We start from the raw sequence: 15251 nt of genomic DNA on the forward strand, positions 1-15251 counted from the left end.
TATTTATATTTGCTTATTTTGTTCAAAGATGAATGTGTACATAATAGTTATGTACTGTCTGTGTACAGCCCAGGCTGCAATAAGGTCCTCGTCGTTCAATCCGGTACACAATGTGTCCCTCCCTGACTATGTTGGTGATATTTTGGCAGTATGGACGAATGTATGTAGTCCAATGGGATGTTCCGCTAAATGCCAGACGAATTGTCAGTCGTATTCGTACAACATGGACACACAGGATTGTACTACGTATACCACAAAACTATGTGGTGGTAAAAGTGTAAACCAGTCACCAGGCATTCTGACGTATGTAAAAGAAAGGAATACTTCCGCTAATGGTACGTATGATAACGATGCCCCCCCCCAAAAAAAAAATACATGTAACTTTAAAACCTGGTTAACGATTGATATGGAGATATCAACTATGTAAACTAATTATTAACATTATTATGTTATAACAGGAAAACAGAAATAATGAAACCAATGTACAATAAAATAATGGAGATACTTTAGATATGAAATAATATAATTAAAATAATTTTAAATGGCAGTAAAGGTGACATAGGCATGGTATTCGGAGGTCAATCGGCATAGAAGATTACGAATGATCAGTTGGTTCTCAACTAACTCGCTTTCTGATGCATACATTGTTTATATTACATATAATGCGGGACAATATTGAGATAATGGTTGGAAATATTATTGGCATTATAACAACAAAATAATGTAGTGACGTGATGTAACTGTTTTCTCTGTGCATTTTGCCTTGCCCTTAATTAGATTTTACAGTGTTTCTAAGTTATTTGTGCCGCAATTTTCATGCTTAGATATCAAGAATGGTTTTTATATGTTATTCACCACCAAACATTACCATGTTTTTAAATTGCAATACTTACAATGCATATGTTTTAATTTAGATAAAGTCAAATAAAAGCTCAAAATGAATGTTACTACCATATACCCAGCTATTTACATAAACAGCGTAGTGGAATGAGTACACATGCTCATGACATCAAGAAGACAAAATGTGATCTTCAAATTCATTTGACAGTTTTACGGTGGTATTGGTGGTTATAAGGTGATTTTGTCAGAAAACAATTTTGTATTAAATAAAGATACGCTACAACATACATGTCACGAGAGGTTTACTCCAGAAACAGGGACAATGTAAAATAGTAATCCGTCTTGAAGATCCTATATATAATACAAATACATTCATCTAAACATACATGTACTAACATAAAAACAATAATTATTACAGTGTATACAGTTTGTGTTGTTGCAAATATTTATAGACATCATACATGTGTGTATGTGCATTTGAGAGATTTTGTCACAGCTTAATTCAACATATACCTTTCAAAATACTATACACTAATCGACCTCTTGTCATGAGAATACGATGATATGACCCGAGGCCGATCCAGTTGTAAACAGGTTGATGTTGGGACGCATGTATTCAATATACGGAAATTGAAGTAGCCCGAAGAAGAAATTTGCTGTTTTCGTTAATATGATGGAGACAAACACCATAAAACTACCTATAACTTTGAACATCCTATAAAAAGTATACTCTACAAATCAATAAGCTATCAGTGATTGCAGTAACTACTGTCTATATGTATATTGTCTCAGAGTGATTTCTAAATATAACATGCTGTTATCGTCATGTATATCCAAGGAATGATTTTTATGATTTATTATTTTTGTTGTTTTACTGGTGCGTAAACTGCGTTTTTGTACATACATTTTAAATGTTAGCGCATCATCTGTAAAATACAATTTACACGTCAGAAAACAACACAAAATAAAAAACACTCCTTATCTTAATATTTTGATCGACAATATCTTTTGAATTTACTGTTCCAATAAATAAACCCTTGTGTTTTTAAACGTTGGAATCTCGGAACATCTGGCTTCAATTTTGCAGAAAGTATAGATCCACAATATCTTTATTTTTTTTTCATTCCTTTTACATTATCTCATAGATATCCTATTTTCTGATATATAATTTAAGATTTCCATTCCATATATACATTCAATATAAACATTGCTTTAAATGTGGAGTTGTCTCCATATTTTTTCTTTTTTGTAGGTCTTACGAGCTGTAGTGATCTGAGTCCTGGCAGTCCTTCCGGTGTCTACAAGATGACCTTGACCCCGGGCGGAAGTGACTTTGTATACTGTGACATGACTACCGCCGGGGGACCATGGGCGGTAAGGTTTTATATGTCCGTACAGTTTTAATTTTCAAAGAAACTCATAGCATTTTACATGGGTCTGTCATGTTGACTAAGAGAATCTTAGATGGGCCTGTCAGGTTGACAGGGATATCTCAACCAGAGTGAAAGATTTCGGCTTGACAGGCCCATCTAAGATTCTTTTTCTCCCATTCTTTAACGAAAAATGGTGAAAATTCGGTTGATATGAACGTCGCTAAAAATGGTCGCCGCATGTATTGATAACGTCACTGTCTAGCGCGTGTGAGCTGTCTTTTCCCTACCCCGGTAAAAGACATAGTTATCTTTTCCCTAGCAACCACGGGATAACCCTGTCAAGTATGCAACCACGGGATAACCCTGTCAAGTATGGGAGAAATGGATATCTACCATACTGTAATGTCACTATAGTATTCTGATCACACATCATACACAGTCGGTATATCGTGAATGTAACCCTTTTCAATTTCATTATATTCTACCTCCAGCTTGATAACATGGTCGAATGCTTTAAAATGGGGAAGACGCTCAATGTCAATTAATTTTTAAAAACCTAGCAGTTATTTGTTGCTTCGCTTGGCAAATATCTGTTCTACCTTGCCTAAATAAGCTTACTGATAATATTTGGCTTCTTGCACAAAAAAGCGTCGAATAGTCCCCACTTTGTGAGAATGTAAAGCATCTCTAAAGTATATGCTTCATAAAATCTCATTTAGCAGACTTAAATAGCAATCATATCTTAACTAAATACAGTAAATAAACTGTTACAAATATCCATGTAAACATGACCGAGACAACATACACACGTGTGTATTTCTTTGTAAATGTGCTTTGGTTTATGCTACAATTCTCATTTATTTTCATCATAATGCTTTGATAAAGTTTTTATTGTAAGATAAAATCATCACGAAGCCCAATTGATATACCATTCTGACGCATTCGAGCATTTATCTGCTGGATACAAGAGAGCCACATTATGAAGTCAATAATTAATTATCTAACTCCGAAATCATAGTAATTTTTTAACGTTTCGCAAACGAGGGAGACTACATCGACATGATTTATTTAAATCGTTATGGTTATAAATACTTTAAAGTATGTAGCAGCCTGAGCAAAAATAAAGAATATTCCTCTGATAAACCTACTTTCTATGATGAAATTTTCAATATGATAGAGGATTTTGGAAATGAGAAATATGTATTGTGTGGTGATTTTAATATGATTTTTGACCCTAAGCTTGATTGTGATAACTACAAAAACATAAATAATCCAAACGCAAGAAATAAAGTATTAGAATATAAAAATGATTTTGGTATAATAGACTCATATAGAGAAATGAATCCTGATACTATAAGGTTCACCGGGCGTAGAAAGAACCCACATAAACAGGCTAGACTAGATTATATACTTATAGCAGATAGTTTACTACCAAGTCTCACATCTTCAACAATTGAACCAGGATACCGCTCGGATCATTCCTTCTCAGTAATTAATCTATCTTTTAATAATTTTAAACGTGGTTAAGGTTTATGGAAGTTCAACAACTTTTATTCGATAATGAATTTTTAAATCTGATTAAACTAACAATTGATAATATCAAACTACAGTACGCCATCCCAGTTTGCAATATAAACAATATCAATAGCGTACCTTTAAACGCTCATGATGGAAATTAGGGGTAGCGTACCTTTAAACGCTCATGATGGAAATTAGGGGTAAATCAATTGCATACTCGAGTCACATTAAAAAGACATCTAACCAAAGAGAAAATACATTAATAAAAGAAATAAGATCTTTAGAAAACTCAGATCCTAACAACACCACAATCAGTGAGTTAGACGAGAAAAAAAAAAGAATTAGAAGAATTAAGAAAACATAAAATAAATGGTAAAGTTATACGTTCAAGGGCCAAATGGATTAGGGAGGGAGAAAAACCAATTAACTATTTTTGTAATTTAGAATCTCGTAATTATATAAGTAAAATAATTCCACCCATAACAAAAGATAATGGTACAATTGTTTCTGATCAAACAGAAATTCTTAAAGAAACTGAAATTTTTTACAAAAACTTGTACAAAAAAAATAACACACTGAACGATGTTAATCTTAATCAACTTTTAGAATCCTACAATGTACCTAAATTATCAGAACAAAAATCAAGAAATATCGAGGGTCCTCTTACATTAACTGAAATTTCAAATACGCTATTTAAAATGAAAAATAATAAAAGTCCAGGTTCAGATGGCTTTACTGTTGAATTCTTTAAAATGTTTTGGAAACAATTCGGACCATTCATTCTTAGATCTTTAAATTACAGTTTCACTGCATCCGAACTTTCAATAACCCAGAAACAAGGAATTATTACCTGCATTTCAAAAGGCGATAAGCCACGGAACAAACTAAGTAACTGTAGACCTATAACTCTTTTAAATAATATTTATAAATTAGCATCTAGTGCAATAGCCGAGAGATTTAAAAAGGTAATATCTAAATTAATAAGCAACAATCAAACTGGTTTTATTCCTGGTCGATACATAGGTGAAAATACAAGATTGATCTACGATATTATGTAATACACTGAGGAAAATAATATACCTGGCCTCTTGCTTTTAATTGATTTCGAAAAAGCTTTCGATTCTGTTTCATGGAACTTTATAAATAGAACTCTTGATTATTTTAACTTTGGTCCCAACATTATAAAATGGATTAATATTTTTCAAACCAATACAAAATCGGCTGTAAATATAGGTGGCAATTTATCTAATTTCTTTGATATTGAAAGGGAATGTCGTCAGGGTGATCCTGTTTCTTCTTATATTTTCATCTTAAGTGCTGAAATTTTATCAATAATACTTGAAATAATGAAAAAAACATAAAGGTAATACATTGAAAACAAAGAAGTTCTCCTTTCACAGTTTGCTGATGACACATCTGTAATTTACGATGGCTCTGAAAAATCTTTAGATCAAACGCTAAAATCTCTAAACTTTTTTGTGGGTATATCAGGATTAAAAATGAATTACTTTAAGACCCAGGTAGTATGGATTGGCAGTATGAAATATAGTAATAACAATTTCAATAATAATTTTAATTTAAAATGGGGTACGCTTCAACCTATTAGGCATTGAATACGATGTAGATTTGAGTCAAATAATTAAGTTAAATTTTGACAAGAACTTGTAAAACTCAAATCATTGATTTCAGCCTGGAAAAAAAAAGAATCCTTACACCAATAGGTAAAATAGTTGTTATTAAATCTTTACTTATATCACAGTTTAACCATTTATTTATCTCACTTCCCAATCCAGACGATCGATATATAAATGTAATCAACAATATTTCTTACGACTTTTTGTGGAATAGTAAACCTGATCAAGTGAAAAGGGACATTATCATCAAAAGCTATGATGAAGGGGGTCTAAAAATGATACATCTAAAGTCATTTAAAACGGCTCTTAAAGCAACTTGGATACGAAGAATCTATACTAAGGCTGGAAATTGGGACATCATTTTAGAAACTTTATTAGACAAACATAAATTGGCAAATACAGGAATTGAACTTTTAAAACAAAAAGCTAATAATTGTGCTAGTATTTTTTGGCGAGATGTTTTAAACGCTTGGTGTAAAACTCTGAATTTAAGTGAAATATATAAAACAAACATTTTTTGAAAACCCAATATGGTTTAATAATACATCAAAATAGATAGAAAAGTAATTTTTAGTAATGCATGGTATAAAAAGAGAGTTCTATTTATTTATAACATTACAAAACCAGATAAATCATTTCTCAGTTTTGAAGAATTCTGTGATAAATATAGTACATTTTGTTAGAAACAATAATCGTAATTACGACACAGAAAAGAATGTAATATTACCCAATATACCTATAAATCTCAAAGTCATTCTAAATTCTAAAAAAGGAGCTCAATACATATACAATATTTAAATTAAAAACCAAGTTAAACCTACAGCTCAAAATAAATGGAATCAAACTTTTAATCTAAATGAAGAAGATTGGAAAAAGATTTATAAACACCCTTTTAACACATGTACAAGTTCAAAACTTCAGTGGCTACATTGTAGAATAAATCATAGAATCCTGACTACTAAGACATTTTTACTAAGAATAGGTAAAGCGGATAATAACATATGTATATTTTGTAGAACTTCTCCAGAAACCATAAAACACATACTATGGGACTGTAATAAAACATCAAATCCGATAGAACAACTGAGAATAGCAATTATTACAAAAAATCTAGGACTTAGATTCAGTAAACACGAATTTATATTTGGCAAGAAAGTTAACAATAAACATTCACATTTTAATTTAGACAACTTAATCTTACTTTTAACATAACAATATATTTATAACTGTAAATGCCTTGAAGCAGATCTTTGCCTAATTGGTTTAAAAAAACACATCAAATTTGAATTGAAAGCTCATAAAATTTTAATAACCAATAGTAACATAAAAAAATAAACAACAGGTCTTAACAGAAATACAACTTTGCCTCCAATTTTAAATTTTAAAACATTAAAAACATACACAAAAACCAATAAAAACTTGTAAAATAAATATTTGACCTAGGTTTGACAGAGGTACCTTGTATGTATGTATGTGTGTCCTGCATCTCTCTGATACTTAACAATGTATATTACCTGAAAAATATCAATGTTTGAGAACTTATCCTCTATAAATTATCAGTGAGTTTGTTAGTGTAAATGTGTTGTCCATTGATTGATGTATATTATGAGTATACATGACTACTTTTGTATTAACTTAATTAACTCCAACATACATCATTCATATATGTTGCATTGTATTTGTATGTACAAAACTTTTGAAAATGAATAAAAAATAAATAAATAAAAAGAATATTCCTCACTGACTACTTATATACTTTTACAGCGATCCGTTTATAGAAGCCTTATAATGTTCTCCCCGACCTATATGGTATGCACTCGTATATTCTGTTTTGGTATATTACACAGTTACCTCCCTTACGGGTAGAAATTGATTATGACGTCATTGTTTTATATTTACAATTTCACTGCAGCCCTACTATGAAACGTTACCAAGCGCAGATGGCATTTATCAGTCTATGGACGACCGCCAGCTTATTATGACTATATGGTGACGTCACAATTGCCGCGTCAGCGATCACAGAATTGCTTTTCAGTCAAGGACGATATATATGTTTTTATAGATGCAAAATATCTGGGTATTTTTTCTTAAGATTATTAACGAATGCAAAATTTAAAACATTGAACGTCTTTCGGTTGGCATGCATTGCTAATATAATGCCAACTGGACAGAAACAAATGAAACATGACGCGCTTATGCACTTCATTGGAATTTGCCTCCATCCAGTTGGTATTCATAGTGACTATATATATTAATGCCAAGAGAAAGACTCTCCATACTTAAATGAGCACAAGATCGTTTTCTCTGAAAAGTATGGTGTTACGCTCGAAAACATATGACGTCACAATCAATACATATCCAGAAGGGAAGACAACTATGTAATAAGGACAAAGTGCGAAGCAATATTAAGGTAACACATACATGAAAATATAAGAAAAAAACCTCGAAATTCAATCCTAAACACTGTTCGAAATTCAATCCTAAACACTGACAGCTTTAGTTTGCGGCCGCCATTTCTTAACCACTTTAAAAAATCCTATCATCGTGAATACGATGCTTTGAAGTCAGCTCATTATGTAATCAAGCGGTTCAAACGCTTTTATGACCAAAAACGGAATATCTGTTACGGAAATTAAAATTTCTTCCTTCTCTTATGTGGATTTCCTTCTCAAATGTAGTTCTGGGACAAAAATAGAGTGTGAATATATGCATAAAAATAAACAGAAAGTTCGGCTCCGTTATTTCTATAAATTGAACTTTTCAATAGTGCATAACTAATTGTTACTAAAACATATAGCTGCGCCATTTAAGGCCTTGCTTTCAGTCATATTATACAGATACAGAAATACTTATCGGTTTATAAGTTCAGGAAATACTTTATGTAAGCTACAGAGTTGAATATTTTCTTACTGTGATATTATTTATATCACCCATAGGTAATACAGAACAGACAGGACGGGATGGTTGATTTTTATCGCAGTTGGGCTGAATATAAGGCTGGTTTCGGTGACTGGAGTGGGAATTTCTGGATAGGTATGTGTAATGAATACTCTAAAAGTGGAATTACATGTATTCACGGTAAGAAAATTTCTCTAAGATACTACAGTGTGTTATCACTTTGCGACCACTTTGAAAATATCTGCCAATGAAAATATTAATGTCATTCGTGAAGTCCAGACGATCGCTGATATAGATGTCTATGCGAGCATTTGTTGAGATAAAGGATATTGAAATGAGAACGATAAAACACGCGTGATATAGTACTGTCTCCCATACCTACGAGTGTGACGCTGGCCGATCTTATGCAATACAACCTCGTGACGTCACAACACTTACAAACGCGGTAAATTTAGCACGACATTTTCAGAAACCCGGATACCAAAATGGCCGGGATTTTATCATCATGCATTTTTCATTTTGACGACTTAATTTGCAGTCGCGATTTTCTTTCAAAGTCTTTCTGGGGAAAATAAAAAAAAATTGCTTGATATTTGTAATGATAACTTTGAGGTAGGAGGAAAATCTTTCATCTGTGGATAGGAAGGACTCGGATACCCCGAAATACTCAAAAACTCTTGGTAAGCCTTGATAATTACTGTGTATTCTGTATTTGCATATTACAGAGTTATCTTCCCTTCGGGTAGGTTTTGATTGTGACGTCATGTCTTTCAAGCGTAACGTCATACTTTTCGGAGAAAACGACGTGAATTGCGCTCACAAAATAATGGCGTAGCAATCGATACCTACTCGCAAGGGAGCTAACTCTCTAACATGCAAAAACGGAATATGTGATGATCGGGTGGACTGATATGAATTACCGCTTCCAAGACAACACGAAAAAATCCTATATTACAACTGCCGCCATTATAAGTACGTACAGTAATCAACTCAAGAGTGAAATGGGAGTTTTTAAAAAAACAGAAGCAAAACTCAGAAATTTCTAAAATAAAATAAAAAAAATAACATATTTAAGATGTTTTATTGACATATCCTAATTATAAAAAATAAATTAATTATATTAAATTCAAAGTGAAATGTGTTACGAAAATTATGACTCTTGAATTAAGAAAATATATCATTGCTATCTATAAGATATAAGATCTAGAAAACCACGAATTATTACATGAAGAAATTGTTGGATATATTTGAAAAAACAATCTTGTTTAGGTCTTGACGTAATCCATCGCCTTACTCAGGCTGACTCTATCCTTCGTATCGAGATGATGTCCTGGTACAATGATAGTAAGTACGCCCAGTACTGGGACTTCAGTGTGGGGGACGAGACCTCAAATTACCAACTGTCGGTGTCAGGATTTTCAGGGAATGTTTCAAGTAAGTTTATAGTTTTCTTTTAAATCATATCAGCATTAACGGCACTATATGTTATATTCTTTTTCAGAGTATGAAAGTATTTTTGTATGCAAATTGTGTGAATCCGCTTAGCGGTACTCTCAAAAGTTTGAAACTTAAAAATAGTGCCAGCAATGCTTATAATTGATTTTCCGTTTTTATTTTTGTTTTACTTTATAAAGTAAATTATGGATACTCAAAAGATTCCACTGACTTTCCATGTAATTGTTTTTTTTTCCAAATCAATACGCAATGTCAACGTTTCTAGTATGCCGTCACGATAACATCGGGATTTCGCGTCATTCTCAGAATGGTATGAACATGAGCCAGTCAGAAAGCCAGATTTAGTGTAAAAATAATAGGAAATATAAAGAGTTATTCAGTATGTGAAGGTCCGTCTATCATATCATGCTATTTCTACTGTTGTTTAAAGTTTAATGAAGATCTGTATTTATCTTAAAGATACTACCTCGCTGACGAATGGATATTTTGTCAATATCAAAAACAGAAGTAGACATATTAGTATTTTTCTTCAGTTAAAAAGTTACTTAATTTACACCATTACCACCATTGAAAATATATATTACTTCAAGATAAGAATATTACAAATAATAAATTGCGTCCCGGAACAAAGTGCATGGCACTAGGCCCTACATGGAACGAAGTACTGATTGTGTATTTTCCAACGGTAAACAATTTATTTTACATGCTATTTTGTATTAATATATAACCAGACATCCACTTACATGGGTAAACAATAATTATTGTTCAAATGGTGAGTATCTTTTATGCTCTGTCAGCATATTTAAAGGGACAATTCAGTCTAAGAGAACATTAAAATGTGTACATATATCGGAAACAAACCAGTTCTTATGGAAATTAGATCAGTCTTTTTTCTGTGATATGCCAGAAAAGCCCATGGTTGTGAAATGCGTGTGAAATGTTCAAACTCGCTCGCTGTCCGCCATTACATATTGTGGTCGAACATCTTGTATGCCGAACCCTATCTCTTGCTCGTAGGGTAATGCAACTTTTGTCTAGACCTGCTCAAATCGCTCTGACAGTACTGTGTTTACCTTATTAGGTGAATTGTCTTGCCTAAAAAAATAATGTTATCACCTCCTCAGTGGTTATGTAGTTCGTTTGTTTAACGTGCGTGACTTTGGCTCGGGTATGGGTACAGCGTACATAATGTTCCTGCTTAATCGTATTGATCAACGATTTGTTATTCCAACGGTATCAATTAAAATACTAAACAATGACGTGAAATTTGTCAATAATTTGTGTTATATGTTTTATAAGAAATGTAGAACAATACATTTATGCCATATTTGTTTCTTGGTTATGTAAAAGAATTAGCCTGAGTAAATTGTCTCTTTAAGGATGGTAAAGTTGAGTCTGTTGTTTTATTGTTGTTTACATCTTAATGAAGGTTCATATCCTCATAATGGTAAAGTTAAGTGATCTATTGTTGTATACATCATACTAGTCCATGGTTTCAGTCATGCATATCTGACTCTTTTCTTATTTATACAGTTGATGCAATGGAAACACACAACGGACATCCGTTCTCTACTTACGATAATGATAATGATAGTGCTGCAGAAAGTTGCCCTGTGAATGATCACGGAGCCTGGTGGTACACACAGTGCCATTTATGTAATCTTAACGGACCACACGTACACGACAATGGTGATACTCCTAAGTCGATGACTTGGTTGAAATTCTACTCCGACCGCGGTTTTGTACCATTGATGAAGTCCAGAATGCTTGTGAAACGTCTGTGTGGTTAACTAGCATCGCGCTCGTACAAAATTCTGTCTTGAACATTTCAAGCACAGTTTAGAAAGTATTGATATGTATATGCATAATCAAGGCACCATGGCCACGCCGCTGTAATGTCTAAACATTTTGTCCAGATTTACAATAAAACTACAACTTACGGAGCAAACTTACAATCTCGTGTAAATAAACTGGTATTAGAACGATACACGAAGCAAAGCGAACCAATCTTATTTCAATTGTGATCATTACGGTAAAATCTACTCAATTGATGGTATTAGACAGTGGTCGAGTGTCAACGGTTTTAAAATGGTTCTTATATTGTTACATACACTTAATTATTAATGTACGTTGTTTTAAAAATCAATCTCATCGATACAAAGTTCAGGCGGTTGTCTAGAACAGTAGTACACATACGACTAAAGTAACTCCGGACAATGGTTTAACTGTTTTATCTTTAATCTGATGAGTTTCTGATATGGTCATTCTTCTGTAGGCGTCTATGCATTTTATTGACTAAAGTACGTATGTGTTTAAATCGTTGTAGACAATATATAAGACAATAGATTGCAGACAATAATGGCACCTGTACCGTATCGGAGATTAAAATTCCTCTGCTACATAAGCCTTGTCAGCTTGACATTATATTTTGTGAAAATTACCATTTCAAAATTCCGTATCAGTTTGTAATCTTATATTTCCTACTTGGCATTTTATGTCATATATCTTGAATTATAATGCTTCATTTAAATGAAACATCATTTTTAAACTTGAAACTCGCCACCTAAATGTTTATTTATAATGAGGTAAGCTAACGTATACCCACGTCGACAACGTAACGTTAAGATCAAGCTAACCTCTGTATAATTTCAACCTTCATACGTACACATCCGTCATTAATAGTGTCAACATACACAAACACCTAGTTTGATTTAGTCGGTGGACAGTGTTATACCGGTAAGTGAATCAATGCTTTCCAAACTGATGTTTAACGAGTTTGTTGATTCGCAAATCAAACTAGATTTGTGGAGATTACACTACCGCGCCATATAATATGACGGATACATGAAGTCGTGAGTACAAAGTCTATTTCGATTCACTTGAGTCTCATGTCGATATTTTGTGTTTCAAAGCAAAAATATATTGCTGAAAACTGAAAAAAATGCAATTATATCGATTTTGAGGTTTTAAAATGTAGACTATATACAAATGTAGGTATGAATTTACTTTACATTTTCAACGAAAGGAACTATAACATGAATTCAACACCGACTCTATATTCCATATTGTGATATACGTGTATTATTTGACATGGAAGAGTTTTGGATATAATGATTTGTTATGGTTTTAAGTGACTATGAAAGGAAATCGTACACTGTGTGACAGGATCCGGAAAAAGTTTCGTCAACTGTTAGTGATATGCATTCTATGTGTTGTTGCTATAAATATTCGGCTCGCCAGAGCCCTGTACTACGAGGAGCAGTGGTATATATCCCTCTTCAAATCATCTACATGGCAGACGAAATCTCTTCGACTAAAGTCAGAGCCTAGTATTTCAAACCCTTCACCTTATCGTCAGACACCAGCGTCCGCAAAATGTTTGTACTATAACTCCAGTGCGGGAAATGAATCTAATACATTACTCAACTATCATTATATGACGGTTAGTATGAACGGTCGTCTTGGCAACCAAATGTTTAAATATGCATCTCTATTAGGAATAGCTTCTCAGCACAGATATACGCCATTCATACGTAGGAAATCACTGCTGTATTCAGCCTTCGGGTCCCTGGAATACTTCAACCACGTATCTACGGTAAACGACGTATCATTCGGAGAACATCACGCTGGCATCTATGATTGTCGAATACATAATCTGACACATTCGAAAAACATAACATTAAATGGCTATTTCCAGTCATGGAAATATTTTCATCATATCAGTACGCATGTACGGAAGTTGTTTCAATTCACTGACGACATTGTTAGGAGAGCCAAAAAAGCAATTGATAAATTCAATCCCGGAAATAGGACTCTCGTCGGTGTTCACGTGCGGCGAGGTGATATGAGCACGATACGAGAGTTGAGACGTGGATACAATGTCGCCGAACCGAAATTTTTCCGTAAAGCATTTGAATATTTCCGATATGAGTTTGAAAATGTCATGTTTATTGTGGTGAGTGATGCTGTGAGTTGGGTTAAACAAAACTTAAATGGAGATGACGTTTTCGTTAGTGAAACCGGAATTGCGTATTTGGATATGGCCATACTTGCGCAGTGTAAGCATAGTGTTATCACTTCCGGTACGTTCGGGTGGTGGGGAGCATATCTAGCAGGGGGCACCACCGTGTACTATAAAGATTTCCCCAAACCTAAAACGTGGTTATCAGAACAGTACAATAGGTTGGATTATTACCCGCCTAGTTGGATTCCCATGTGATGTATACATTATAATAATGTGCACCCCACACTATCTAAATAATACCCATTTTGTACTTCTTATTTTGCTTTTGCTGTAAATGATATTAAAGAATGAAACAAATCATACTGTTTGCTTGTTTTGAATACAAAAGTCGCAATCATTACAAATTGACAAGAAAACCAGCCTTAAAATATGATCTCAAGTATATTTATATGTGCTCATTTTATAGATAACAAGCTTAAGAATTTGCCTATATTAGCGACAACTGTAAAGTCCGAATATTCAGCAGAAATTCACAGACGTCCAGTATTACCTATATAATCAGTTACTGAACCCCATCAAGTCATTATGGTGCGTAACTGACGCTATAACGGCCTGTTTCTAAACCATATAAAGTCAATGTAGTGCGTAACTATATAACGGTCTGTTACTGAACCCTAAAAAGTCAATATGGCGCGTAACTGACAATATAACGGCCTGTTACTCAACCATATAAAGTCAATGTAGTGCGTAACTGACTATATAACGGTCTGTTACTGAACCATATAAAGTCAATGTAGTGCGTAACTGACTATAAAACGGACTCATCGTATCGGAGATTTATGACCTCATTTCACATTTTACAGTTGTGTGATAAGACTGACAACGGTCATCGCGCTAAAAGTAATTAATTTTCAAATAATTAATCCTGGTGGTAACAAGCATTTCCGTTGGTTTACATAATTATGTTATCAGCACATACCGTTAAAAAGATGACGTTGTCGCTTACAACATAGCATTTGATTGGTCGTTACAGTAGCGTTATAAGAGAAATGATTCATATCAATGAAAGTGGAATTGTAGGAAATATAGGATAACTTTGAAATGTATGTTTATTCCTAGAGTAATGTTCTGTAAATTTACAAACAGTAACACTTGACACCTTATTTACAACGTTGAAGTTCTTAATAGGATTGAATTGAAAGGTTGAAAGTTTTTCATCAAAATACAATTAAACCAACCTTAGTTGTCATCTTCGTATTAGGACTACCTGCTCAACACTGGTCATGGTACCATATTGTCAATTACATGATTAGTGAGATTTTCATTTCTCATTTACTGCACATTTTGTAAGTATATCTTCACTAAACACAACAAGTTAGTAAAGAGTTCTAAAGACTTTTTTTATTTTGTAAAACTTGTTTTACTAGAAATTATTTTATCTTGATCTGAAAAATGTTTTTAAACTATAATTAGCCTGATCATCTTTTGAACAATGACGTGTTGGTTATAAAGATATTTTCCTTAATTAAAACAAAAATAACATAAGATAATTAAGTTTGCTTCTGGTGC

At 33.1% G+C, this 15251-nt stretch overlaps 2 protein-coding genes across 2 annotated transcripts; both read left to right on the top strand.

Moving 5' to 3' along the window:
* The first annotated feature begins 223 nt into the window (after positions 1-223).
* On the top strand, positions 224-11508 carry LOC138305577 (angiopoietin-related protein 7-like). The gene is made up of 5 exons (XM_069245884.1): positions 224-335; positions 2093-2214; positions 8880-8943; positions 9533-9697; positions 11252-11508. Exons 1-5 carry the CDS (start codon positions 224-226, stop codon positions 11506-11508), a joined length of 720 nt encoding a protein of 239 aa, XP_069101985.1.
* An 881-nt stretch (positions 11509-12389) lies between these two features.
* LOC138306432 (galactoside alpha-(1,2)-fucosyltransferase 2-like) lies at positions 12390-14007 on the top strand. The gene has a single exon (XM_069246893.1). The coding sequence runs from the start codon at positions 12855-12857 to the stop codon at positions 13935-13937; it is 1083 nt and encodes a 360-aa protein (XP_069102994.1). The 5' UTR covers positions 12390-12854; the 3' UTR covers positions 13938-14007.
* Positions 14008-15251: the final 1244 nt, after the last annotated feature.

The sequence above is a fragment of the Argopecten irradians genome, chromosome 13 (assembly GCF_041381155.1).
Source record: "Argopecten irradians isolate NY chromosome 13, Ai_NY, whole genome shotgun sequence".
Classification (NCBI taxonomy): Eukaryota; Metazoa; Mollusca; class Bivalvia; order Pectinida; family Pectinidae; genus Argopecten; species Argopecten irradians.